Below are 27,849 nucleotides of genomic sequence, written 5' to 3'. Positions count from 1 at the left end.
TAAAGTTGGCCATGAGAGAATACAGGGTCAGGCAGGAATAAGCCAGCTCTTTGCAAAGTCTGACCCTGAGCCTTGTTAATAGTCATCGCATAGGAAACCTTAATGGGAAATTGTCTGAGAGTCAAATTAAAAGACATGGTGGGATTCGACGGCGTTCAATGTATTCTTGGGATGAGGACAATCTTGCCGGAATCGATTATTTTTTTAATCGATTTTTTTACTTTTTAAAAACCAATTTTAGGAAACAATAGCAATATTTAGGAAGTAAGATATGCCGTCGCATGTTCTCTGATAAATTCTGTGCATTTTGGTACCTCATTTGTAGAGTATGGTTGCGTATAAGTTGAGAAAAAGGTATCTATACAGTATAAATAATATAGAGGATTTTTAGGGCAATTTTTAAGAACTAAGGTAGCCTTCTCTAGACACCTGTTCAATTCTAAGAATGACCATTATAACTAAAAAATTTAAGCAAAAAAAATTGTTTGGAATCAAACTCTGTCTGGTGTCCCCACTTCCTGAGTGGCCTAATGGCAACCGCGAGTGCTTAGGAGCTCCTGAAAGTACGGCTGGCCCTATGAACTCGTCTCCTTCACGTTTTCTCTCATTACTGATCCTCGAAGAAACGATCTATCATCACAAAAGGGGGCGTAATTTCCCACACATCGAGGGGATGGACACATCCAAGTGGACTGCATAGAGGAGGCCCGATTCCATTCCATAGAAGGCTGATTTCCATTGCCACTTTGGTCGCATTTTAATCGGTCTTCAAAAATGTCCACGGCGGACAGTGGTCCCAAATCGAAAAAAGCTGGCCAAAAGCCATTTTTTCGACTTTTTACGGGGAAGTTTTGAATTATGTATTCGGATTCTACAGGATATGGCCTATAATATTTCGTACCTGATAGGTCTGTGTGATTATTATGTTGACCTTTGTAACCCGTCAAACATAGGCATGTTCAGCCTAAAACGGCCGACGCGTAGAAATAGTCGATTTTAGGGAAATTCAACTTAATAAATGACTATTTTAATTTCATGGGATTCATCTGTCAATTTTAATACGCTAAGTTTGCATATTTTTGCACAATGTTATCGTAAGTTTTGTTCGTATCAGAATTCCTTATAACAATATTTAATTATTTATAATGTTAGTTATTTTTGGGCCTATTTTTAGTAGTTTTGTGATCCTCCGTGCTCCTCGAAGATTACTATGCAGAATCCTTGGGAAGAATATACACAAAAAGATGGAAAAAAATCTTGCCTATACTTGCCTATCCGACATCTAGAGGGTTTAAGTTGAGCGGTGCACTGCTACACTGAGGGCGGCTGGCCGGCGGCAGACCGAATGGCATTATCGCCTAAATATTCCTATATCGGTGGTCGAACTCGCATGGTGTATACTTAGCATAATTTTACATCCTATGAGATTACATACATCAAGTGTTTCACGCCTATCGTATGCACACTTCTCGTTTGTGCACTCACTTGCAAATATTCATGAAACCAATGAGGGCCGGTTTTCATGCTCTTAATGAGAAAAATTATGAGTGATCAAAAGCGACTACATAAGTCACTATGCGAGAAACCAAAAGTAACCACTAGATGCTTTTCTCTGCAAAAATTTCCTCATATTTTTATGGAGAAGATATCCCTTACATGCTGTACAGCGTTGTCATGACGTTATTCCGAAATAAGGTCTTGGCCTTAAGAGAAATAAATGCTCCCTAATCCCCTTGCCGCCAAGAATTGTTCACAGGATCATTTCAACAGACCGTAGACTTAGATAGGATGGAATCCGAAGGGAAAAATTCGTCTAAACCCACCAAGGTTGCGTGCATCTTGCAAGTGCATTTTTTATCATATAATAACGGAATGAGGATGACGGCCTCCCTCACCACGGCCATTGCATGGATGTGGTTAATATTTCCCTCTCACAATAAGTTTTATTTAATGATTTTCTTAGTGAACAAGTGCTGTGCTCCGAACTGTGTTAATACTGCTAGCTCGAGAAACTTCTCCTGTCCAGATAATTAAAGCACTTGGTTTGCCAATGTTTGGCATTCAAATTTCAGGATACGCCGGAAACTTAGAGGCAAGCTTGTATATCTTTTATTCAATGTCAACTCATGATTTCAGGTTTTTTACAGGTTAAAAATAGATAACTTTTTGAAATCACATTCATCGTTTCACCCGTAAATACACCTATTAAATTTTAATTATGGGTGCCTCAAATTTTTAGTACCTTGTGATGTATAATAAAAATACAGAGAGAAAAGAATATTCATATGCGAAGAAGAAGGAATATGTCGTGGAATATTTGGAAACAAGATTTCGAGTGAATGAAATCAAGCATACCAAAAATATTCTGACGCGTTTTATGCAATTTTTTTCCCGAAATACCTGAGAAAGTGGAATCAAAGCTCGAGGACAGATAAGCATTTCAAAGAGACGTTCAAGAGCTGGTTTCAGAAGGAATTGAAATTCCCTCCAGAAGTATATCAATATCTCCCTCTCTCATCTTGAGTGCAAATGATTACCGTGCATGCACAGTCGGTGAATATTTGCAGTGTGTAAAAATAATCATTCATTACTCTCAATCATCAATTTTTTTTAAGTGGAGTATTAATTCAGGATTTCTTTTCAGACAAGATGAAATTACGTGTAAATATAAAATTATAACCAATAAGTAAGAAATATTGTACCTGTTTCCAAAATTTTGGAAAATCTACGAACAGGTGCTTTATATGCATGAAATTTAATTATTAATGTGATTTGCAATTTTCATGATAGATATCGATGAAAGAGTTATCCATCGACTTTCATTGATATGAAAATCCCTATCCTGTGGCTATAGGATAAATAATGAAGCCTTCAGCCAATATTGCATGGAAATAGCTGAGCTGTACATTGACCTTTATGGTTGGTATAACATGCTGCCCATGGTACAGGAATTGCCAAAGAATACTTTCTTAAAATTGTAGTTTTAACGGAGGAAGCATTGGAGGCCAAGAACATAGACATGACGAAATTCCGAGAGCAGCGTACAAGAAAATCCTCAAGAATGTTAAATTATGAAGATATCCCACGAAGACTCCTTTTAATATCTGAATCATACATTGTAATTACATCTGGAGTTCCAAGAAAACGAGGTCAGCCTTTCAGGTGAGGTGAAAATTTGCTAATTTTAAGTGATTCGTAGAGCGACAATGAGTCCGATGGGTTGACGTCGGACGACGATTCTTTCAAAATTCATTTTTTGTGATAAATGAAAGCGAATTTATTGAAATTCAAACATTATTCTCCTCAACGCTCTTAATATCAGTCATTTTATTTCATCTAATGTGAATTATCAAATACATGGAAGCCAAAAATGAATAAGAGTATTTTTTCCGATTTTGGTATGGTGACGCGGGTTAGAATCTCACCAATTTCATATCGAAAGTTTTTCAATTTCATGGCTTTTAGCTACAATTTCTGTTTATTTTACCTTAAAATTATACTGTTTTAAGCTCGTCATGAACACCAAGTTATCGACAATCGCAATGACATCTATATCGATATTTTCTAAATATTGTTTAAATAATAACAGCTCAAAAAATGCTAAAATGAAGAGATATCGTAAAAATAATTCCAAAATCAGATTCAGGTGATCAAAATTAGTAAGAGACTTTCACTTTTGTGGCTAATTTAAGTAAAATTACGACGTTATTAATTTCGACCAGCTTTTTTCGATTTGGGACCACTGTGCGGTGATGAGTGCAATGCGATCCACTTTTTCCAATATTTTGCTGCATTATGTTTGTAATTACGAGAAATAGCATTGGTTTTTTTATGAATTTGATAGATCACATCATCATGTGTGTGCGTTTCGGTTAACACCCCTAACTATACCTAATTTCCCCGTGAAACTCGGATCACTTTGTCCGTCAGCGACACGAGCGGCGACTTTAGTAAACCCATTTAAATGCGCAGTGGGTGAAAACACATTTAAAGGCCGACTTGTGGATCCTCTTTTTAATATTCGTGGACAAACCTTCCATTTTCCAAGGCTGTGGTTTCGATTGCTCACTGACGCACATTTCCAGACGAAGAGAAAAAAGCCGCTGCCATAGGCAAATAACTCACGCTCCATTTGCGATTCAAAGTTCTGAAAATGTTAACACACAAAAAATTTTATCGAACCCACAAAGCTACGGAACTCAGAACTAGTTTATAGCCGACGAAAGACGTATAAAAGAAGAGCTGAGAACTAAATCGCACATAATTGATTCAATTGCATTATTCTATACAGTTAAATGGCACAGCAAAATAAATTCATTTTCGTGGATTTTTTTCATTATTTCCAATCGCAAAAACAATGTTTTCCCCAGATTTCAGAGTCATGCTTGCTGATCCAGGTAATCCTTAATTTCCGTGGGTAATTTGAACGAGGCTTGGCGATTTCGATTTGGTAACACAGGAGCACTCTGTGTCACTCTACTCAACAATAGGATAGGGGTGGGGGAACTTTCCGTAAGCCTGACCATCGGGAGTCCAAGGACAAGTAAAAGTGACCCGCGAACATTTTTGATCCATTTGCCAATCGATTTTTTCGAGGATTTTACACCTTTTGAGTGAGTTAATTCTCGTAGTATATTTTCTAAAAGAAGTGATGACAAAAGTTTTGGAAATCTTTGAAACGGAATTATAATTTCAAGCCATTATTCAAATTCCAAATGGCGAAAGCATTACACATTTTTACAAATCTTAAAATAAATCGTTGAATTCAACCGGAGAGAACCAACCCTCGAAAGGTACAACATATCCTACGCATATATGAAATCTGCGTAGAGTCTGAAGAAACATTTTCTCCCTGAACTAGTCAGTGACACAGTAAACAATAAGCACCTGTACTTACGAGTAATAAATACGATACATAGCAATAAATTTTAGGCGCGGACTATTACGCTTCATTACTCTGTATCCAATGATTGAGAACAGCCAGAATGGGGCTCGGCATTTAATCAAATAACTGAGAGTAGGATAATGTGGCACATACTTTTCATTACTTAACATTAACCCCTAGCATTAAGTAAAATATTCTGCTTTAAGAATATATGAATCCACGAGATAACTTAAATAGAGGAATTCTTGACCTTAAAAATACCTGTTTGCGCCCTTAAGAGTTCAGACATTTCAAAACTTTAGGCGCGGCCCCCTTTGCTTACTTAAAGTGCAAAAACTTTAATTTTTGTATAGCCAAAGCATACGCTTTCTCGAGTATGCGAAAAGCATAAAAATAATAATAAACATTCAATGATACAGAATTATGACAGGTGGGTACGATAATCGATCGAGGAGGAGGACGAAAAGGTAAGCGGGATACTGGGAAAGAGATAACGTTATCAAGGAGAATGAGTAATATCGATACGCACTAAAAGCCTTTCTCCTGCACTTAGCTGTCACTTCAGCCCTCTCACCCGCCAGTCACCTAAAAACCTCTCACGAAAAACACCTGTTACCTATTCCTCACTACTTACATTGTAAAGAGAAATATAATACAAGTAGTGCAAAGACTGGAGAATATACTGTCGGGAATCTGATAATCATGTTGTTTAAGCGTTGAATGTTGCTAAACTATGCCCAGTCTCAACGAGTTCGGGAATGGTAAAGAACCACCAGATTAGGTCGATCATACATTGCTGCACTCATTTTTTATACCTAGTATTGTAAAAAATTCTATATAAATTCCTGTAATCATCCACAGAAGACTATTTCAAGTAGAATACCGGCTAAAGGAAACAAACAACAAAAGAGACGAGTTTTTAAGAGATTCAAAACTCGTCAAATTAATGTGCATACTCATAGGATGCAAATAATTTTCTCCATATAAGTAATTATGCTTTGGTGAAAATTATTACTCTGAGCATACATATTCCAAAAATCTGCAGGGTTAAATTTCATGCAAACGCAACCTAAACAAAATTTCAAAAAACATCATGTTTGAGTCGCACACGCCTTCCGAGAGAGCTCTACCCTCACCATTAGAAACCAAACTAAAGGTGGAATTCCTGAGTTAGGGAGCCGAGTTGATGATGATGCAGGTCACTGTCTCTATATTCAAAATTAATGGTACGAGGAAAGTGATGCCTCTATGATAAAAACCGTTAAAATGCAACGTGAATATTCTATTCTGTGGAACTTTTTACGTATTTTTTACGGAAGCAATAAGCAAAGCTGTGGTTTAATTAACAACTGAAAACATAAATTTAGTATTTTAATCGCAGCCTCATCTTCCCTATCTGAATTAACTTATATATTAATTAAGTTTATTTTCCATAGACTTTGGTTCGAGTCTAGACAAGACCTGCTACGAATATCACCTTCTGGAATGAATTCCAGCCCTGCTGAATCAACTTCTAGCGCAGAGGAGAATACAAGCCATGTACTACAATGGGGCGGGTTACAGACCCACTTACCTCCGAAACAGGGAACTCCATACGCTTGGAAGAAAGTCAGGTTATGTATGCTACACAGGGTACAGGTAGAATTTAGGTCAAATACTCGAGGAAATCAGTTATACGTTTATTCTAAAGCAATATGCCACTGCCAAATATATAAATAAATTGATATTTCTCTTAGGGGGGAATGAACAAAAGCGCATCGTTTTCTAGTCTTTTCAGAGGAGGCATCATTCCGCTCAACATGTTATTTTTTGTGACACATAACTCTCATAAAACTTCTACATCATCTTGACATTTTCATGGAATATGAAGTAGACCCTTTTCAACATTTTTCTGCATCTAAAATGTTAAAGTTTTACCCCGGCATTTTCTGGAATGTAATCACATATATTGTAAAGGTCTTTTTCTGTCATTCCGTATATACTCGGTTAATACTGTACCTACAGTCACAGGCGGATTTAGGGGGGGGGGGGGGGCACGGGAGCACGTGTCCCCCACAAACGCTTAAAAAATAGTTAAGATTTTTAACACGGTTACCATTACGTTCGTTTTACTTTGTGAATTACGGAGTCTCAATCATTTAATTTAATATTAATAACTTTCATATAAAAATACAGAGAATTTTCTACAGTAATTGCTGTATTTTGTTTTTAATCTCAAATATGAAAAGAACTATCAGACTCTTGCGCTCCTCCAGAAAAAATCCTGGATCCGCCCCTGCCTACAGTGATAAATGAGGTATCATTTTAAATGTCGAATCACCGGCTTCCGACGAAAAATACAATCTCAACCTCAAATTTCACTATTTGCCCATTAACCTGACTTAAGAGTTTCGATTTTTCCATGTCGATTACTCGCTCGAGGTATATCGACTCCACAGATTTTTTTATTTAAACATAAAAAAGTTTAAAAACCAGTTGAATCGATAACTAAACCAAAGAAACGTAACATAAGCAGGCAAAAATATTAAAAATAAAATCTAAGAAGTGTGAAGAATGTTAAATGTTCTCTAAAAGAGAAATTAAGCTTGAAGAGGTGAAAGAGTTTTCTTACCTCGGAAGCCGAATTACCAACGAAGAACGAAGCAAGAAAGAAATAGTAGAACAGCGTAGGCGAAGAGGGCTATCTACAAAAAGAAAAATCCTCTTACATCTGAGAATACAAGCATAGAAGTAAGGAAACATTTCATCAAATACTATATATGGAGCATGTTTCTCTATGGAAGCGAGACTTAGACGTTGACAGCAGCAGAGAAGTCAAGAGTGGAAGCATTCGAAATGTGGTGCTACCGAAAAATGATGAAGATAAAATGGATCGACAGTATAAGTATTTAGGAAGTTCTAAGAAGAGTGGGGGAAAAGGGAAGTCTTCTAAAAACCTTAAGCAGAAGACAGGACGACTTAGTCGGCCTGATGAAAACAATCGTAGGATAGGTGAAAGCGAAGAAGGGCCAGGGATGGCCCAGTATGATTGACGTAGGACAGGGTGTAAAAGAAAAGAAATAGGTCGATATGAATAAGCTAGCGGATAGGAGAGCGGAATAGAGAGCAGCGTCAAACCAGTCTTAGGATTATGAAGGATTTGGTGCTTTCCCGGCGAATCTTGTTGATGAAGTCTTCTCGGGAAATCAGCCGGGTCAGGGTGGACATTGCTGCCAACGTTACAATGGCCTTCTCTGCCATCGTCTTCAGGGCGAATGATGGACCTGGTTAGTGCCGGGCTTATATACACAGTTGGTCTATACAAATGGTCTGTGATTGGTCAGTTTCAGGTGTCCTTCCTCCTCTGAGCTTACTCATTCTTTTGATCATGGGATTCCATGATTTGCTGAGATTGAAACCCGCCTCTCTATTCATTTTATTATTTGGGATTCTTATTTTAAATTAAAACTCATTTTATAATTTGAGATTCTTATTGAAACGTTGGTAGCAGTGTCCATCCCGACCCGGCTGATTTCCCGAGAAGACTTCATCAACAGTCTTAGGATTGTTTGACTAATGATGATGATGAAAAGAGAAATGGTGTTTAAGGAACTTAAAAAAGTTTTGTGAATTTCGTGCCTTTATTCAGTAACAGACGTCATGATTTTTCCCACTTGTACCAAACTCTCTAGCCTATATTGTATTCATATGTTTTGCATATTTTTACAAGAAAATAATGATAAAGAAAGTACTTTATGATACACTTTCTTCTCTATGTAAAACCCAATTACAGCGTTTCCTTAACATACTCATCCACTGATAGCGTGAAAGTGAGAAGTTTTCGCACGAATTACCTAGCATTCTATATTTGAGATAAAAATTTCAAATGCAGACAAATGTATACTCTATAAAATCAAAAAAATTAAAATGACAACAAAAGTTGTAAATGTGTAATACGTCACTGGAGGAGACAAAATACGAACAGTCGAATGGGAGTGATGCGTCCTCTAAGGGAGATTTCTGAGGGAGAGATCTCTGAGGGAGAAGTCCTTTGAGGGAGATTTTTTTGTCCCATTATGCTGACAAGTGCATATTGAGAGTTGCCCCCACGTATGATTCTTTGACGGACAACAGTTTCGTCAACTAGGTACTCTGCTCGAGTCCTCAAGTCAACAGTATCAATGAATTAAACGTTCTTGCTTCTCTAATTATGGTCTGGAAAGGTAAGTGCAATAATGCGATTGTACTGAATGCTTTTAGAGACATGCCTTTATAAGAATGACAAGAATCCTGCAACAAAATCCTTGACCCGAGGGCATTCCCATGATGCGCCACGAAACTGCTGTCTAATTAGCAAGCAACGCGGAAGATAGGAATCAATTGAGACAGGGAAGCGGAAGACAGGAAGGAGGCTGACGGAGACGGGAAGGAATCATAGGGAAAGTGAAAATGAACGGAATTGAAACTGAAAAGGAACGGAATTGAAACGAAAAAGAAACGGAATGGAAATATACCCGATATAAAAATAGGAGCATAGCAGTGGAGACGAAATTTTTCTCGATTTTTTTAGCACAATTTCGGGTTTTAGGCGATTTTTAGAAATTTCGGCCTTTAAAACATCCATTTACCCAATTTAGCAGGTTTTTCGATTTTGATAATTTTTAAATTTCAAACCACAAATAAGCGCCGTTTTTTATTACGAATGAATACCATTTTATAAATTCGCCACTCTAATAATTATCGGGATATCAATTATAGGATATCATCAACAGCGTAATACCAACATCGTCCCGTGGTAATTTACGGTGACGGCAGTACGCTGCAAAGGGTACGTTATGGGGTGTTTTGAAGGAGGGCTCTACCTAAACAACTGGAAAAAATAAAAATTTGTTTTAAACGGTTTATTGATGAGTAAATCGATGACCTTTAAAAAAAAACTCTTTTTCGCGCACCATCAAAAGGTTAGTTTTTTTCCAAGTTATTAAGATAAAAATTAGTTCTGAAATATATTTTATGAAAGTATTTCTTTCGTAAAAGATACTTTCGATGATTTAATTTTCGGGAGTGAATAAATTTCAATAGAGAATTTATTCAAACCATTAAATTTGCGATTAAAATAACTATTTCTAGTCCTCAATCTAATGCATTTTAAAGTCGTTCGCTAAATCTACCATTTTAAAAAGAATAAGTAAAATTAAGAATTATAAATATTTTACTTTAATTTGAGATCTTAGCATCTAATACTTCCTTCGCAGTTCTTGGTCGCATCGAGTAATGATGCCTGAATAAAATAATAAAGTTTTAATACCCTGGAAAAAATACACGCATATTCTAGACGTAGAGACTAAGATATGGCGCAGCGTTTACCTTAGAAAAGTCTCTTCTCATGTTTTTCAACGCCGAAATTCTTTCCTCATGACTACCATTCTCCCGAGGTTCATCTTTGAGATTCTTTCTTCTGTACAAACTCGATGAATCAACGAAGTCTGGAGCCGTGTTCTTTTCATTTAAAACTGATTTCCTCCAAAAATCAGAGTAGAGGGCGCCTGAAAACAGAGAGAGAAAAAAAGTTAGGCACATTCATTACATTGATGACCGATGTTTGGAGGTAAAACCTGATTCGACCCACTGATTGTGAGGGATCGCCGTCCAAAACCGCCGAGCAGTAGGTTAAAGGTCAAACACTCATTGATACAAGAGAGCGGGCAATTTAGAAAATCATCAGGCCCAAGCGTGACCACTGGTGGTGATTGCATCCCGACCTTGGCATTTCAATCAGGATTTCCTGTTATCGCGAGGTTACCTCACCGTATTAAAGACCCCATTCATGGATAAAACACTTTTGCCATGCTTTGTCTTCAAGAGTTAATAGAGATGAGACAAAGAGTGATGAGAAGCTTGTTGATCGACCCCCTCAGTGCTTCAAATCCGAAGGTAGGTTTGGATAGATAAGGATAGAGCTGACACATGACTGAGCCATTGGCGTGTGATACTCACATTTCTAGGGTACGTAGTTCACTACCCTGTAGCATTCCATACTACGAGGATTTAATTTTAGGGGATCCAAAGGCATCACCCAGGATTTTAACTCAAGACTCTTTGACTATAGCCTCTATACACAAGGCTACCATACTCCATTTGAATCGATAGCTGTCGAGTGAAGATGGTATAAACGAAAATTATGATCCTAAGACGCAAGTCATTTGATTCTGTATACAAGCATACTGGCAACCACGACCTAGAACGTATTACGAATATAATTCCGCGAGAACTTTTTCAGAATTAGATGAGTTTTTTGTACGCAAATCAAAGTAATATTAAGGGCTTTCGTCCAATAAATCCACAAGCGTACTCCACAATAAGAAAAACGCATAAATTATTCGAATAAACAAAACTTAATTATGTTACAGCGAATCCTCTCCACCAGTTCATACACGAATCAATGGAAGGCTTTCAGGAGACTACCTCTGTGTCATTTTCCGTTTAGAAGAAGAAAATGTCATCAATACTGACATACGCAGCAAATAAAAAGCAAATAATTTTCTACATCTATAATTTTAAAAATTTCATTGCAAAAAAATAGGGAAATTTTTAAAATTTTTGACACATTGAATGTTGAGAAGGGTATACTTAATAAATAATAAAAATTTGAAGACGCTATCTTAAGTTTTAAACAAGTAATAGCTCATGGATAAAGACCGGTCGAGCAGGAGTGATGCGTTCTGGTGCTAAGGAATGCATTAAGTCGAAAAAGATTCCCTCAAGAACTGGATAACACTCGGCCATGCCTTATCATCTGGGATGTGAACACGTTTCCCCTGTGAATAAAATCATACGCCCGAGTCAGAAGATTTTTATGTAGACCATGATAACTCTGAACCATAGGTTATTCTTATTTGTCAAGTATCCTTTAGTAAAACATTAAGAATAATAATTTTCATATGCTTGCACTTCACGAATTACAAATATAAAGTACTACGGATTCCTTGCTGCATGAAAATGTGCAAAATTTAACATATTTTAATGGCAAGTGTAATAATACAGGGGTCTATTATTCTATTCTGTTCAAGTTAAGGTCTAGGAGAGCTCCCTGAACAATTCGTCGGAGAATTTCCACCAGCTACTCTTCTACCTGCCGCTCTACCTTTGGACCTCTGCCTGACTAGCAGTGGTTGTGAGCAGCTTAACAGATCCCATTACAATTTAGTCCTTGCCTGTCGCAGTCATGTATTGAGATTCCGAATGGAATCGAGCAAATATATAAAGCTACTTCACTGATCTACTTTTCAAAGTCAGCAGCCGATATTTTTCGCTAGGCAGGTTAAAATTTGAATACTTGATTATAAAAGCATATATTACATTTTTTCAAGATTATTTTTCATGGTGATGTGAAGCTCTTATTGGCGCGGTACTAATCGAAATATAATAATTCACATGTCATACTATTTACCGCAAAGTCGTACATCTACAAATATAAGGTAATTAATTCAAGTATTCTTCAGCGTTTAATGTCTCCCTGCACTTTTTCATCATAAATATTAAGTAGCTCTCTGCTGTTGTCACGAAAACGTATTTCATTTCTTCATCCAGCTAACATACCCAGACCTTCCATGGTCAAATTGTCGAACAATACTAATATTTTTACGATACAATCAGGTCTAAGGCTTGTCTAACAACTAGCTTAAGCAAATCCTTCAAACGCCAATAGGTTTTCCAATAGAGGTTCGCTCCCCCATTCTCATTACAAAGAATCTCTTTAATCTTTCCTGACAGCTATTGCGAAGGCTTCCACGGTGATTCTAGAAATACTTCTGGTTAACGATTTTCTTTCACGCTGGCTCTTTCACCACACATGTGGAAGGAAGCCCGAACATAGTAATTCCGCAGTACTAGAGATCTTAACGAGGTAGGCCAATTTACTGATTGTTTGTTTGCAGTGAAGAACCAACGGTGATACAAGTAACTAATCGTGAGTCCAAGGAGCCTGACAACATCTCTGCAACGATTAGGTTGGCCTCGCACAAAAATAATTATACGGCCAAGTAACGGACATATAAGTAAAGATATCAGGAAGATTGTAACATTGGAAAAGGAGGCGTTTGTGAATAGGAAGGAGTTGACGAGAGGCTCGTTATGTAATAGAGTGAAAAGTCTGACGAAGATTGCTTCTAAGCAACATCAAAAATGCATAAATTTTCACCTCTATTTCATAAATATCTAAACTACGTATTACTTTGTGGTGTAAAGCTTAATTACGAAATATTTAGCTCCCATAATAATCATGATTGAGTGCAAAATTTTCAAGCATTCGAGATGAAAAAAATTGAAATTTGATTTTTCCCCGAAGTACCTTTGGGTTAGAAAGGGTTCACGGCGACGAAACGTGGACGCTGACGCAGGACGATAAAGGATAGGAGGAGTTCTAGATGTGGGTGTGGAGGAATGGAGAGGATGAAGTGGATGGGGAGGAAACGAACGAAATAAAATAACTATGTTTTATTCCACACTTTATTTTAAATAGCACGACCCGGGTACATCTAGTGTTATCATCAGACCTGATGATAACACTAGATGTTGAAACCCGGGTCGTGCTATTTAAAATAAAGTGTGGAATAAAACATAGTTATTTTATTTCATTTGAAAATGAAGGAATTCCACAAAATAACGCCTGAAACCGTGTCTTATAAGAAAAGGAACGACGAAGTGCTAGACATGGGCGGCGAGAAGAGAAATATTTTTATAAGATGCGGAGGAGGCAAAAGGGTTTGGATCTGGCGAGGCGAATAGGGCAGAGAGAGTAAGAGAATGAGATTTATAGATAGAATGAAAGGGAATAGGCCTTATTGTGAATTGAAGAGGAAAGTCCAACTCGAGAGGTCGAGGTGGTTCGCTAAATGCTAAATGTGAACCTACCTCAACCGGTATAAAACATGAATACAAATAATCTGTTGAATTGGAGAATGAGAAGACTTGTTTATTTAATTTCTATGATTCTCACTTTTCGTGAAATTTGCGGCGAAATATAGAAACTCTACGACTATTTTAAGGAAAGGGGGTGACAAGCTTTTGACGTCTCGCTGTGCTATCGCTCAGGCTGATTCACGGTCTGCACTCGGGTCTTCATTCCTCGTTATCCTCCACTGTAACCTCAAAAGGACAGGCGATTTCAATGGCTTGCTCAAATCGCCCCTCCTCAACTCGGCTGGTATAAATCTGTAATGTGATATGTAACGAGAAGTGAGAATGATGTCACACTTCGAAACACTGCCAAGGAAGATAATTAATTCAAACTTAACTTTGTCTATTCTTTGTATATCTATTTCTTTGCCATTTATGAGAATAGACCAACAAAGTACACCGAAAACTCGCGCCTGAACTTTAAATGCGACTACTATACCTATCTAATTGCTTTCCAGGCGCGACATTCCATACGATAAAAAGTAGCGAGAAGGTACCTACATACTTTACTCAATTAACCAATCGAAAAAAATTGACTCGCAAACTAACGTGGATGTAAATGATGTAAAAGCATCTCATTGACAAAATAGGTTCAATAATCAATTTCATTTCTTTAAAACAATGCCTTAAAAAGTGTAAAAATCTCATATCCATGACATTTGAGGAGTCACGATTAACTCCACAGAAAATTACGGACTCAAGTGAAAATAACAATCAAACGATAACTTCATAAAATCATGAATTTTTTCCAACAAATAAAAATAGTAAAATGGTCATTTAATACTTAGGCATTCCACGTGATGTAAAGTCACCCGACTCGCGAGCTTTCATCCTTACGTAGCTGCAACCAGCGACAACAAGGACAAAAGTCAGATCCACAATCACAAAAACTATTTCTATTCGCACACTTGAGTTGGTTTCATACTGAAGACAGAGAGGTCCTGACTGATCCAAATGAATTCAATATCTATTTTCTACGTGTTATTCAATGTTATAAGTAAACTATGACAAGACAATCCCTACTTGCTCATTAATCCCGTACTATGAAACGTTTCAGACGCTCACAATACTTTGCATGCATCCGAAGTATAAGTTCAATGCCGTTGGAGAGCTGATAAATATCAATGACGTAAGGTTCATTGCTATGGCCTCCACAGAGAGTGGAAGTTTTAAGTCTCTTATGCAGTCGATATGCAAAGTTATAGCAGCACAACAAGCCCAACAATTGCCCTTTTCGAATCCACTCACCACCATGAAAATATTTAAGCAAATTAAATACTAAACAATGGCAAACGAAGTCCTCATACATCCAATTCCTTTCCAGAAGCTACTACGAAATTAAGAGCACTGAATTACCATCAAACTAGCGTTATTTTACATCGAATCTTGACTAGCTACCAAGAGCACTTTACTACTCACACAAAAATTGATTAATTTTTTTCTGTCATCGATACTAATACCACTATAGTGTTATCACTCGAATGGCATCTATCAATTCTGCGAATTTAGGTAAAAACTTCACATTCCTTCAAGCACTTGTTTTCTGAACAAAGGATAAATCTTTTGAAAAAATAAAAATAGATTTTTTAATTGATTGAATTAGACTTACATACTGGATATTTTTCAAATTTACAACGAAATTTCTCAATTTATCCATCGAGATATTGTCTTTTATTCAGTGAACCTTCATCTTCTGCTAAGAGGAAACAACATAAACATGTACTCGCTATTAAACCATATACTACTTATATATATATATATGGATCCCTAACTAAGGAATGCTGGGAGAATACATTTGTCACTGATGACGAAGCGATATTGAAGTCTTCGTTGCGACTCCTTCGCGAAACAGAAGATCGACAGAATTTTTGGAATATCGGTGGACACTGGACACAACCAATTTGGTAGTCGATTTAGTCCACGCAGCAATTTGGACCAATTTGAGACATCCATACCTTGAGATCTTGCTCACTCAACAGTCTTCATACATCCCACTACGTGTCATGAGCTGAACAGCTCAGTTTAACGATGCCAATGAAGCCATCCTAGGTCCTCTACCCATAATTTATAACAGGAATACCAAGAATCCTTTTCGGTCAGTTTTCTCATGCTATTCTCACCAAAGACAGAAATTCACTGAGAATAATTCATTTGACTCAATCAGGATACGATCCCGAATCTCTCGGTCGCCAGTCAGGTATGCTACAGGTTTCACATGATGTACAATTCATTTATTTTCCTGGAGAGTAATATTCAAGAAGTCATTTCGGGTCTCTTGAAAAAGCCCAATTCGGATTCAGAAACGTCCACAGCGATAAAAAGCTTATACTGGTGGAAGACCCGAAATAACTTCCTGTAACACTCGCTGCTAACCCCGGAGCACCGTCAATTTCAAAAATCCATACCTTGATTCCTACGGATTATCACCACCTCTTCGCCAATCCTAAAACGCAATGCTTCAATCACGGGCAATAAGTCTTTCCGTGTATAATGGAGCGAAGAGAGCGCAAACCACAGGCAATGAACCTCTCAAGCAGCGACGTAGACTGCGCGCGTCAAACTGGTTCGGTGGCACGTGGCGGCGCGAGGCGGCTGACGGCGGCGCCGCGAACCAGGGAAGCCCCAGAGGATGAAGAGGAAAGGGCTTCCGGAAGTCACCGCTTATGAGGCGGAGCATCTTCTCATATTTCCCGAGTCCTCCGAATGGCTTCGACCACTTGCACCCTCCAAATGGCACACCACCCGCCAAATCATCTTACAATAAAAAGAGCTCTTATCCTAAGGTAGCTGCAACCAATGAATACACGAACACGCTCCTCAAAAGCGATATCCAGGAACACAAAAATTCACATCTGGTGTGAAATGAAGACGCAGAGGTCCTGTCTGGTTCAAATATATTCAATGCCATTTTCTACGAGCTAATAAACTATGTCTAGTCAGTCCCTACTAGTTTATTTACACCCTTACAAGGAAACGTCTCACATATTCAATACAACTGAACATGCAACTGAAATAAAAGTTCAATTTCAGGCATTGAGGATATATTTGCTCTCTATAAATTTATCGAATTTATTTCAGCTCAAGCAGCTCCTCGGATTAGTTAAAGTCAAATAAATTACAGAAAGAGACAAAAATAGTAGAAATTTAGAAAAAAATTCCAGTTAAGGGTAAAAATATTAGAAAATGCATGAGAATCATACGTATGGAATGAAATAAACGCGAATTTATGGCAATTGAACTGTAATTTCATCAATATTGTATGCTTCTGAGAATTTATGGTTTAAATTCATGTAATTTTATTAGATTTGAGTTTTCTGATCGCATTAAAATAGCGCAACGCGCACAAAATTTCACAGCGCACGCGCACAAAATTTCATTTCAGATGGCTGTGTTTTGTTTTTAAAGTAATACGCAATCAAATACATTATCAGATGTATTTTAGTTACAAAGTTCATTATGTTTTCGATAAAAAAATATTTAAGCATGTATGCACAAATCAATTATTAAGTCATTCTATTCGCTAAATGATGCGTAACTATATGAGAGCGATTAATTATTTAAAAACTCATTTCATATCACCAAAATAAAAATCAGCACCACTGAAAAAATGAACTTCCAGTGATGGAGTACGGGTATAAATGATACGCATCACAATCGGGGCCTACCGCCATTTTTCAGACGTTGCAATGTATGCATGCCTCACAATTACTAGAACTTAAGGGAGGCAAACTGGATGGAAACGTCATTTGAAGTATCTTAAGGCGCGGGCGGTGAAGAATAATTTTCACCCAACAACCTCCCTGCTCGGCATATAATGGACCATATTTTCTTCAAAGAAGGCACGCAAACTATTCACATGCGTTTTTAACGCTGTCCGACGTTATCGAGAATCAGAATTATCACCCTTCAAGCGAGGAATTTAAATTCGTTTCCACAGCACAGATGAGGCGATATGGCGCTCCATTTCGTAAGCAGAGCACTTCCACGCGCGAATTTCTTATTATTACGAGGTCAGGAAACACTTGTATGTTAATCTCTTAAGTAGCTATCATAAATTATAAAGATAACAAATAAGAGGACGTGTAACGCGGTTCCTCGAGAGGATTATTCACATGGGATTATACGATTCTCAAATCCGTACTCCAATGCCTGTTTTCAATCGGTTTCAGCGTTTCACATACAATGCTCGATGGTGGGATATTTTGTTAAAAGAAAGGAAACAACTACAGAAAGGGACTTATAATTTCCAGGGTAAAATTTGTAACCTTTTACGAAAGTCTTGGTTTTTATCTTTTTAAATGTAAACAAATAAATCCCAAAGTAAAGAGGACATTTCCTTATCAAGTGACAAAATACCGAATCCTTACTCGGAAGAAAAGCAAATCATTTTTTTAACGTTTGATCCAGGTTTTGAATGTCTAATGACTACTTAGCTGAAAAATATAAATAATGTACCTGGGTATCTAGAGCGAAATTTCTGGCATTTTTGAACGGTAATTGCCACACAAATTCAACATTAAAATATTTGCCAAAGAGGGTTATCCTAATTTGATCAGGTAAATAATGCATTTCAGCGCGAAAAATCCAAATCCATTTACCTTCATGAGATATTCGATAAAGAAGTAACATTTGTACCCACTTTCAAGTAAATTCAAGTAAAAGTCATTGAATCAGTCGGAATCAGGATGGCTAATCTAGAAAACATAAAATGTCGACCCCTCCGACATTGTACCTCGAGAGTTTGAAATAATGCCACCAGGATTTTCAAAATTGATAAATATGTCTTTGTACTCTTAGCATTATCTCGGGAAGATGTACTCCCAAGAGTTAACTTAGTTTGCTCTGCCGTAAGCGCTGAAAAGGAAAATTGAGATAAGGGAAGGTTCCACGCATGAGAAGGAATCCTGATATTTCTTCCAAAATACTTCTTAGTGAATTGACCCTTAAACTATACCTTAAAGTGGCTGACACGGTGGTGGTAATCGCTGGTCTTTGCGGACCCATAATAACAGCAACATTTATAAAATACCCGTGCTACATGGCAGGGCAGATAAGGGGAAAATTTTGCAATCATTGATCTCGCAGCAGTGGATGTGAACGAACGGATTTTGTTACGTGTTTGTCTTCTTTAAAATATGATTTGGAACTTCACGTCGCCAAAACTGAAAGAAGATTTTGCGGATACATTCAATGGTTAAAATTCCTAGACTTTCATTCGGATAATAAAAAATCATATTTAACATATAACTAAGATATTCCTTTGAATATCTCAACGATCGCCGTCGATTTAGAGTATAATTCATACCGTGCTCCATAAAAAAAACATAATAAAACTGTATTTATATCTTTTAAACTATCTCGTTTAAGTGAATTTATTTTTTTATACTACGAGATATCACTAAATAAAACCTGTGAAAAGTTACACACAAATCTGTATATGATGTAGACAATGTTTAAAACACCTTAGAAGTCAGAAGTGCGGATGAGGAGACATACTTTTGATATGCATATCAAAGCTTATTAAACGCCAGCGTGCCTCGCAGGAGGTATATTCCCATAAAGACATCAGAGCGAAAATGCAGAGTATCAACGTAGAGATAACTTCCAAAGAGATTGCCGAGGAAAATGGAAAGATAAGGTAAAAAGGTTTACATCCAAACGAGATGGAGCATAAGGGAGCCGGCTTTGATGCATTTTGTCGTTGCTTCGGCCGCTGAATGTAAGTAATTATGGCACACATAATTATGGATCATCGTTACCGTCAGACGATGATGAGGAAAAAGAATGACAGGGTGCCATGAACGATACATGCATCATTTCTGAGGAAATATATAATGCATATCATTAACGTGGTTCTTCAACGCAATTTTTCATTTCACCATTCAGTTAGCAATTTTTTCTGCTCTTCGCGTGCGCGCCTATAATATCTCCAAAGAGACCCACAAACCGACGACTTGGTGATAGGAATTGCATACCACCCAGGCGCCTTCAAAAGTAGAGAAACTAAAAACACTACCCGACTCCACCCCGGAAATAACACGAAGGAAAGAACAAGGACGTGATAATGCGCGATAGGTTGATGGAGATCAAGACAAACAATGTAAATATGCCGAAAAAACATATGGTAAACTGGACCTGACCGGCAATCGGGAGATCCGGGTTCGAATCCCGGCTAAGTCAAATATTTTTTCACGGCGAACTTCATCCTTTGGTGTATTTAACTTTGCACCCGTGCGCGTGACTGCGTACAAAGTCACTTGTTCCCTCAGTGCTTTGAAAATCGTCGCCGCAGACCAGCGGGAAATAAGGGTTTTTCTCCCCGACAGTGGCTTAGTAAGCACGACCCTCGCCACATGTGCCACAGTGTGGACTTGTGACGTCAACATCTTGTTCGGTAAAAGCCATCCCGAAGTTCGCTCTGAGAAGATGGCTTGGTGGTGTAACTGGTAGCACGCCTGACCGGCAATCGGGAGATCCGGGTTCGAATCCCGGCTAAGTCAAATATTTTTTCACGGCGAACTTCATCCTTTGGTGTATTTAATTCAAAGAATGAATTTAAGCTGGCCCGCAAGGGCAGGCTGGCGTGGAAAAGGGAGAAGGATGAATTTGGACGTGGATGGTCAGTTCAGGAGGCCATTATGAGAAATTAATTACAAGAAATTTTCATGAAAATTCCAAAATATGATAAATATACGTCATACAGCTCCATTTAGGCCGACAGCCACAAGAGACGGGCGTAGAGAAATTAGGAAGAAATGCCGCACATTTTGTAAAATAACAATATTTTGCCCTATTTTACTTTTTCGTTTAAACTAAGAAGTAAATATGGTGACTGGTCTTGTTTCTGACGTACACACCAAAACTTATATTTGCATCATTCTTCCCTTAGCTGTAATAATTATTTTTGTAAAACTGTACCTCGCGGCGTCTACCCCGCGGGCTGAAATCGCGCCCGTATGTTGCGGGTGACATGCCGCACCCGTAAGGGTGATACGCCGCATGTTATTAAAACCGACAAAAACTGATTTCTGTATTCTGCAGCTCCATTGAAACAGATAAATTTTCGTATTATTGAAGTTTTGAGGAAAATAAAGCATGCAAATACTTTTGATACATTTTTACTATTTTTAAGTATTAGTACATGACTAGGATTTTAATGCAACTGAAATGCAGGTTGTAAAAATATGTTTATGTCATTATATTAAAAACATACACATGTAAAACCAATAAATTTAACTAACATATAGGTTATATTAATCCAATTTTTAATGAAAAATGCAAGTTGAATCAAAGAAATTCAGTAAACAGAGACTTAATTTAGGAGATTTTTTTCTAGAATTCCAAAATACAAGTTGAAAAATAAATTTAGGAAATTAATTTAAGCTACCTTGCAATAGTTACAACTTGCTGTTGCCTACAAACTTAGCATAGTGGTGTTCAAAATATACATACAAAATGTATAAATACTACACTAAACAAAAAAGTTTTAGCATACACACTAAAGCAGTTACAACGTAGCTAAAAAGGTATTATAATTCATTTGAAATCATTTTTCATTCCGTGCGGCGTGTATCCCGCATAAGAGATATGCGGCAAGTGTACCGAGTTCAGTGCGGCGTCTCTCCCTTTCTCTACGGATGAGATGCCGAACCTCGTGGCTCTATGGCACATGTGAAACCAAGTGGCTCTATGGATTTTATGCCAATATGGTGTAACAAAACTGAAAAATTCCGAGGAGAACTGACTGCTGGTGCAAACCTCAAATAATCGTAATATAGCAGCAGTTCAACGTCCGATACGAATTTAGTGCAAGGCGAGGAAGCATTTGAAGGTAAAATACCAGACTCATCTCAGTATTTGCGCTTTAAAATCTGTAAAACCAATTAAAAACAAACGGGACATCCTCACTTACTCCCTGGTATCTACTCCGTCTCTGCATTGGGCATCTTCCCGGAATTTGTCCAGAAAAGCCGAAACTAAGGGGGTGCGCAGTCTATCCCGTATGCGGAGTGTCTCCCCGATTTACCCTACAGTATTTTCCGGAAACTAAATTTGAAAATCCTCATTTATGCACGGGAAATTTGAGTTCTTGCCAAAGTAAACGAAATTTTTATTAATTAATTATTAATGTAATACGTAAGTCGTTTTGATCAAAATACGATATCATTATTTTTAATCTTAATAATTGCCACAAAAATAAAACTTAGGCTCGTCATTTGACTACTTTTCGAGTTTTTAGCAAATGAATACTTCAACGGGCCTACAGGTATCGCTGAAGATTTGGCATCTTGGATATCACCAGCCATAACGGAAAAACTATAGCTGAAAATCACTATTTCCTATCATCTATCCCCTCTTCTTCGATAGCTTGTGCTACCGGAAATCAGAGATCTCAAAATGACATTAAAAATTTAATAATTAATTTAGGTCATACCATTTATAATTACAGTATGTCAATGAAAAAATTAATGATATACCGCAGAAAGTGGGAATAGATATCCCATTATACTTATGATAAGAGACCGATAACATTAAGATCAATTATCACACCGCAGTGACGCTAAAATGGAGTTATGGTATTGATGACGATAAAATGTTATCAAGTTTCCGATGATCTCGCAATAGGTCAGTTATACAGATAGATTTTCGTATAAGATTGCCACTTTAACCTAATTGAATCGAATTTCTGAGAGTAAATTACGGTTAAACATAATATTTGCTTAAGCCCTCTATATAAACGTTCAATGCTAATAAATTAAATAATTAATGCGAGATAGGAGAATTTGCTGAATGCATACATCATCAGTGGTTCAGGAAATCAGGAACATAATTATTTGGGCTCTCAAAAGTAATTTAGCAAATACGGGCCTTTTAAAGAATAATTTCTATTTTTCTTGTGAGGGCTCACTCACTAAGTGATTCCATCAAAAAACTGGTTGGGATGGATGAGGGCTCGTTCCCGACTCACTCAGAGACCTGTGAAGCTCATGCACTCAAGGTAGAAGGTACACTGTGCAGTTCCTACACTGTACCCCGTACAGTTCCTTTCCTTGGACCACCTAGCACTTCCGAGGATTTATTGCATGGATAAGTCTGATGGCTTCCTTCGAGAAACCGGGACCCTTCGATCAGTAGCCAAGCGCTCTACCCACCAAGCTACCATGCTACCTCTAAATAAATAGCGTATTTAAGTCACGGTCACGTATTATCATTGATTCCGAACAAAATTTTTCGGTACAATTTAAAAGACAGCAGGAATATCAGAGTTTGACAATACCTTGACCCGCATTAAGGAAAAAGTTCTTTTTAATACAAAAGACTGTGGAATTCAAAATGGAAGTTCAAAGTTGGACCACCTGCTAGGTAAAATTGGCATTCTGTGTGCCGGGCGGTCAACGACGACAATTGCCGAGTGCTGCACTACTCTGTCCATTTTCTTCGATAAGGCAATAGATACCACTAAAACCCTCTACCTACGCATTTAATGGCTAGCCAGTTCTCAGATAAGTTTCTGGTTACCATAGAAACCCATAGATATTTTACCTTCCCAGTCACCGAGTCCAAAACTTTTATGATCACGTTATAGACGTGAAAAAACACCAAAACCCCTTTCGGAAGCCCTAGAAGTAACTTCTGCAGTAGGTACTTGTAATTATAGCTTTTAAATGCTGATGTTATTTCGTACTTCGTGCTCTTACAAATTGAACAAAAATGTATCAGCTATGCACTCATCAAATCAGAACACCCCGATTACATTGCAGTGGAACCAGAAAGGACAGCATTACAAATTTGACCTTCACATGACGGATTTTGCAAAGTTACATAGTGGAAGAGACCGTTTTTTGGGTCTCCACACGCGTATATCATCTACCCTTGGATGACATTGCGCCAACGTTCCAGTTGGCTTCCTCAGATCCAGTGAAGTGCCGATGCAGAATTCGGCGGAGCATATGTATCTGTCCCGTATGATAAGGTACCTTATGATAGGTAGAAGCTGTGAAATACTCTTTTCCACTAGGTGTAAGGGGTAAAGCTGTCCTTCCGGTTATGCGCTTCTACTGTTTCTATGGCGCTTCAAATTATTTTGGGGTAATAGCAGCTCTCTTTCGTAATTAAATCGGTTTCTTTAGTTTAATTTACACGTGAATCCACGACAATTTCCACATTTTGACCCGGCAGACCTGAAAAAGACCAAAGGAGCCTGGGCGAAATACTGCCCTAGGATATCGATAGATGCAGAAGAAGACAAAAAGTGTCTTTCAAAATGCACAGATGTGAAAGCCGCGGGTGAGGAGAGATCGCGCACATGATAACGACACCTACGGCGGAGGGGAGAGAGGGTGGGACATCTCGCGGCGAGGGGCGAAACAGCCAGCTGCGAATGGAGTCAATGGTATAAGGTGCCTCACGACTAAGTTCCCGCGTGGAGATCACTCTAGCGCAACGACAGGTTGAAGGGAACCGTCTCCATAAAGTAGGCTACCTGCAGGTGGTCCAATATTACTTCCCATCGGCAATGATCTTCAGAAAAATACGATACGGCGGCAGAGCGGAGGTACCAACGTAGAGAAGTAAAATTAATTTTTATCAAAGTATTCTACTGGTTAAGGTAGGCTTACATGGAGCATTTAGCGAACTACCCAGGCCTGTCTACTCTTTCAAAATGGACTTCCCTTTTCAATTCACTATAAGGTTTACTAACTATGATTTCATCTATGAATCCTGTTCGATTCTCCTACCTTCCCCGCTAACCTGACATTCTTTCCTCAAACACGGTTTATAATATCAGCTCTCGCTCGTTCCATTCAAGCCTCCTGTCTCCTCCGTATCCCACCCAGAAGTTGCCTCTGCAGTCCAATTCACCGTCTCTATTCTTTTCCACACCCACACCTCGCGAGCCTCTATTTAAATTGATATTTTGTGATTTTTCTCGCGGTAGCTGTTTCACGATGTTTGCTGTACTAGTTCTCTACTGGCTTTAGTTTTCCGCCTAAAAAAATAAGGGAGATGCGGGTATCGAAAAATTACCCTATAAAACATTACACCTTTACAGAAGCGACACTTGCGCACAAATAAAAGAGCTCCAGGAAAAGTATGGGGAGGGGTTGACAACTCTAGGTGACTACCAGTTTGGCTACGTAGGACCTACAACGACCAATTAGCCGCAAATATTCATGTTAGTGTTCACATCTCGATTTTCACTTCTCTATTCTTCTCTTGGCTTCAAGTGGGAAAGATCCCGATATCACCGACACTTCTTTGCAAAAATAATCCACGAGCGTGTGAAACCTTTCAGTCCGGCTCTTATCACCATCATCCTCCACATAATGACGGAGTCTTTTCACCTGGAGTGAAGTCCGTTGGCAAAGTGGGAATAAATCCACATCTTCAGCTTGAATAATAGTGCATGACAGAACGAATGACAAAACGGAGACCATTGTAATCTTTCCAGTGTTAATGAAGAAGTTTAAAAAGGGCTGCTGGTGAGCGTTCAGTGCACACTAATGTAGAAGAACTGTTGACTGAGCGGCTTCATAAAATCATGGATATAATATCAATACATAACCAGTAATATCTGGCGCGCTTGGTTTCCAGTTGACTTCAGCGTCTGAACGGTTGGCGAGGAGAGAAGATTTCGAAGCGAGGGAGCCGTAAACACATCGCAGCTGGAAGAAAGGTGTCGGGGACGGCGCAGGTGGGTGCACGATGCACCCAAGATGGAGGGGAGCGGCAAATAGCGAACACTACTCACCGCCGCCGGCCCACAGACACTTGTTGGCTTTGTCGAGCAGGATGGCGGCGTGCAGCATGGCGCCTGCAGACGCGACTACTCCTCTTCCGCGCCTCCGCCGCCTCCGGAGGCAGAGGGGGCCTCCACCCACGCACTCTTCCCCACCCCCAACACCCGCCCTCCTTCACCCCCACACGCTAATTAGGCGCGCAATCTTCCCAAAGCGCTCCGCAGTAGATAACATTTCCGGACGCTCCCGCCGCGAAGTCGTACAAATACCTCGACAATAAATTACGTAACTTATTGATTGAGCGAACATAAACCGTGGCCACCGGCACTAGGACCTACGAATGCTTCCACCTTTTAGCAATGCCGCGCCTCTATTAACCCGTAGTCAGGAAGAGGCAGCAGGGCAGGGATTTTGGAGACGCGGCAATAAGATGTGATGGTGTCGTGTCTGCCGATGAAATGAGCCTCGTTCATAGCAACTTAATTTGACGCAACTTGGCGTGACTTCAAGGATGAGAATTTAATTCGACTGTCTGTTACTTCGCAAAAATTTAGGGAGGGGTAAATTGCATTGGTATAATTTAGCTCTACCTGTTGCGATCTCGGGATTACCAGGCGAGAACTTTACCTCGCCGCTACCGAGATCAGTAGGCTCGATGTTAGGGTAGAGCAATGCCATTTGCTTTCGCTGCGAATTCGAAACCCAGGGGGAATCGGGTTGGTGTGGCTGCTGGACTGTTGCCTCCCCACCCCGTGGACTCTGCTTCAAAACCCAGCGGTGGTATTTCCAGAATGCCCGATCCCTGCTTGAATGTTGTGTGGAGGATGTTTCAAGCGCAACACTGTTTTCGGATGGGACGTTAAGCCGTGGTCCCCTTGGCGTCTTTCGTTAAAATCAGGCTAATGCCGATGCCGTGTTTCTCTCCACCCTTACATTTCCTTTCCTCATGGCGCAAATGACCTCAGCTGTCGGTCGCCTCCTCAAAATACCATACTATACCATCCGAAACCCAGTCGAGCGACTTGCAGGGGACACTGATGCACAATAATTTTGAGTTGAATAAGACGTTAAGTTTAGCTGTCTTCCGCCAATTTCGCGCTAATTACATCCGAGATCCCTCCTCCGTTCCTTTTCCTCTCGCCCCTCGCTCCCGAAGACAGCGACTATAACGGGACAGACATGAACTACTTCGGTGATGAAGACGGTTGCTTCGTGGGAGACTGTTGCCCTTCGCCAGGTTCCCTTCCCTCGCCTCCATGAGACCATGCACCTTGAGAGAACTCTCACTTCGGCTATGATGGGGTCGTTCACTCACAGAATCGCAATTCATTAAATGAATTCGGTAGATGCAGGACTGAGCGATTTTTCAAATACAAATATTTTAAAATACATATTTGAAATACTTTTTAAATTTGTATTTGGTACTTCAAAAACACGAACTGAATTTATCTTGTAGTTCAAATACAGATTTTTGATAATTTCCCATTCTAAAATAAAAAAATATATTTTTAAAATACTTTTGAAGTAGATCTGACAATACTTCTGTAACATTATGCTTCAGAGGTCACTTCGTTTTCGTAAGAATCTTTTTATTCATGCTTGCAACTATCCATAACGTGCCAAGGCAATAATAATTCAAACATCTATAGTAATTTTCCACACTTTTTTAATTTTCTCGACTGGTTTCAGTGCTTGTACATCATTATCAAGAGCTGTCTTTTTATGATTAGTGTTATATTTTTTTAAGATCTCTTAGTTTCCATGCCAATGTATTTTGTATTTTCAAAGGTATTAAAAATACTATTTTGTAGTTTGTTCTTCAAATACCCAAGTCAAAGGTATTTTGCATTTAGTACTTAACATACAATTGAGGCGGTATTTTGTATTTCAAATTCTCCTCGGCCTGTATTTTGCACAGCCCTGGGTAGATGGAAGGGAAATTTTACGAAATAACCTTCTTCATTCATCCATTCCCTCGTGATACTAGAATGAAATACGAAAAATTTCCCCCACTTTCATGAGATAGTGGCACCTATATGATTCCGTCTGATTAACTCATCCAGACAGAACCGCTCATTGAGGTAATGAATCTCACACAATTTTGTAAAGAACAAATAACGCGTGGTCAATGCGCGAGGCCGAGGAGAGGCTGAGACGCAATGAAACCCTCATCAGGAGTACGTGATGTCATACAATTATCAGCAAACGGGTTCCAGCCGTACTCCGAATAGATAGAGAAGTAGGTCATGGATCAAAAAAATGAAAAATTCCCGGTCTCTTTATTTT

At 38.7% G+C, this 27,849-nt stretch overlaps 1 protein-coding gene across 3 annotated transcripts in view; it reads right to left on the bottom strand.

Annotated features, from left to right (window-relative positions):
- LOC124171003 (actin, cytoplasmic-like) overlaps positions 1-27,849 on the bottom strand; it is a 121,393-nt gene that overhangs the window by 31,569 nt on the left and 61,975 nt on the right. For 2 of the 3 annotated variants that reach the window (XM_046550119.1, XM_046550120.1), the window contains one exon: positions 10,232-10,410. In XM_046550119.1, coding sequence (XP_046406075.1) covers positions 10,232-10,410 — 179 coding nt within the window. Of the gene's footprint in view, positions 1-10,231; positions 10,411-25,574; positions 25,668-27,849 lie in introns of those variants that run through there. The other variant, XM_046550121.1, reaches the window with a different exon arrangement.

This window comes from Ischnura elegans, chromosome X, assembly GCF_921293095.1.
Source record: "Ischnura elegans chromosome X, ioIscEleg1.1, whole genome shotgun sequence".
In the NCBI taxonomy this organism is placed as follows: domain Eukaryota; kingdom Metazoa; phylum Arthropoda; class Insecta; order Odonata; family Coenagrionidae; genus Ischnura; species Ischnura elegans.
This window is presented reverse-complemented; position numbering and strand designations above follow the sequence as displayed.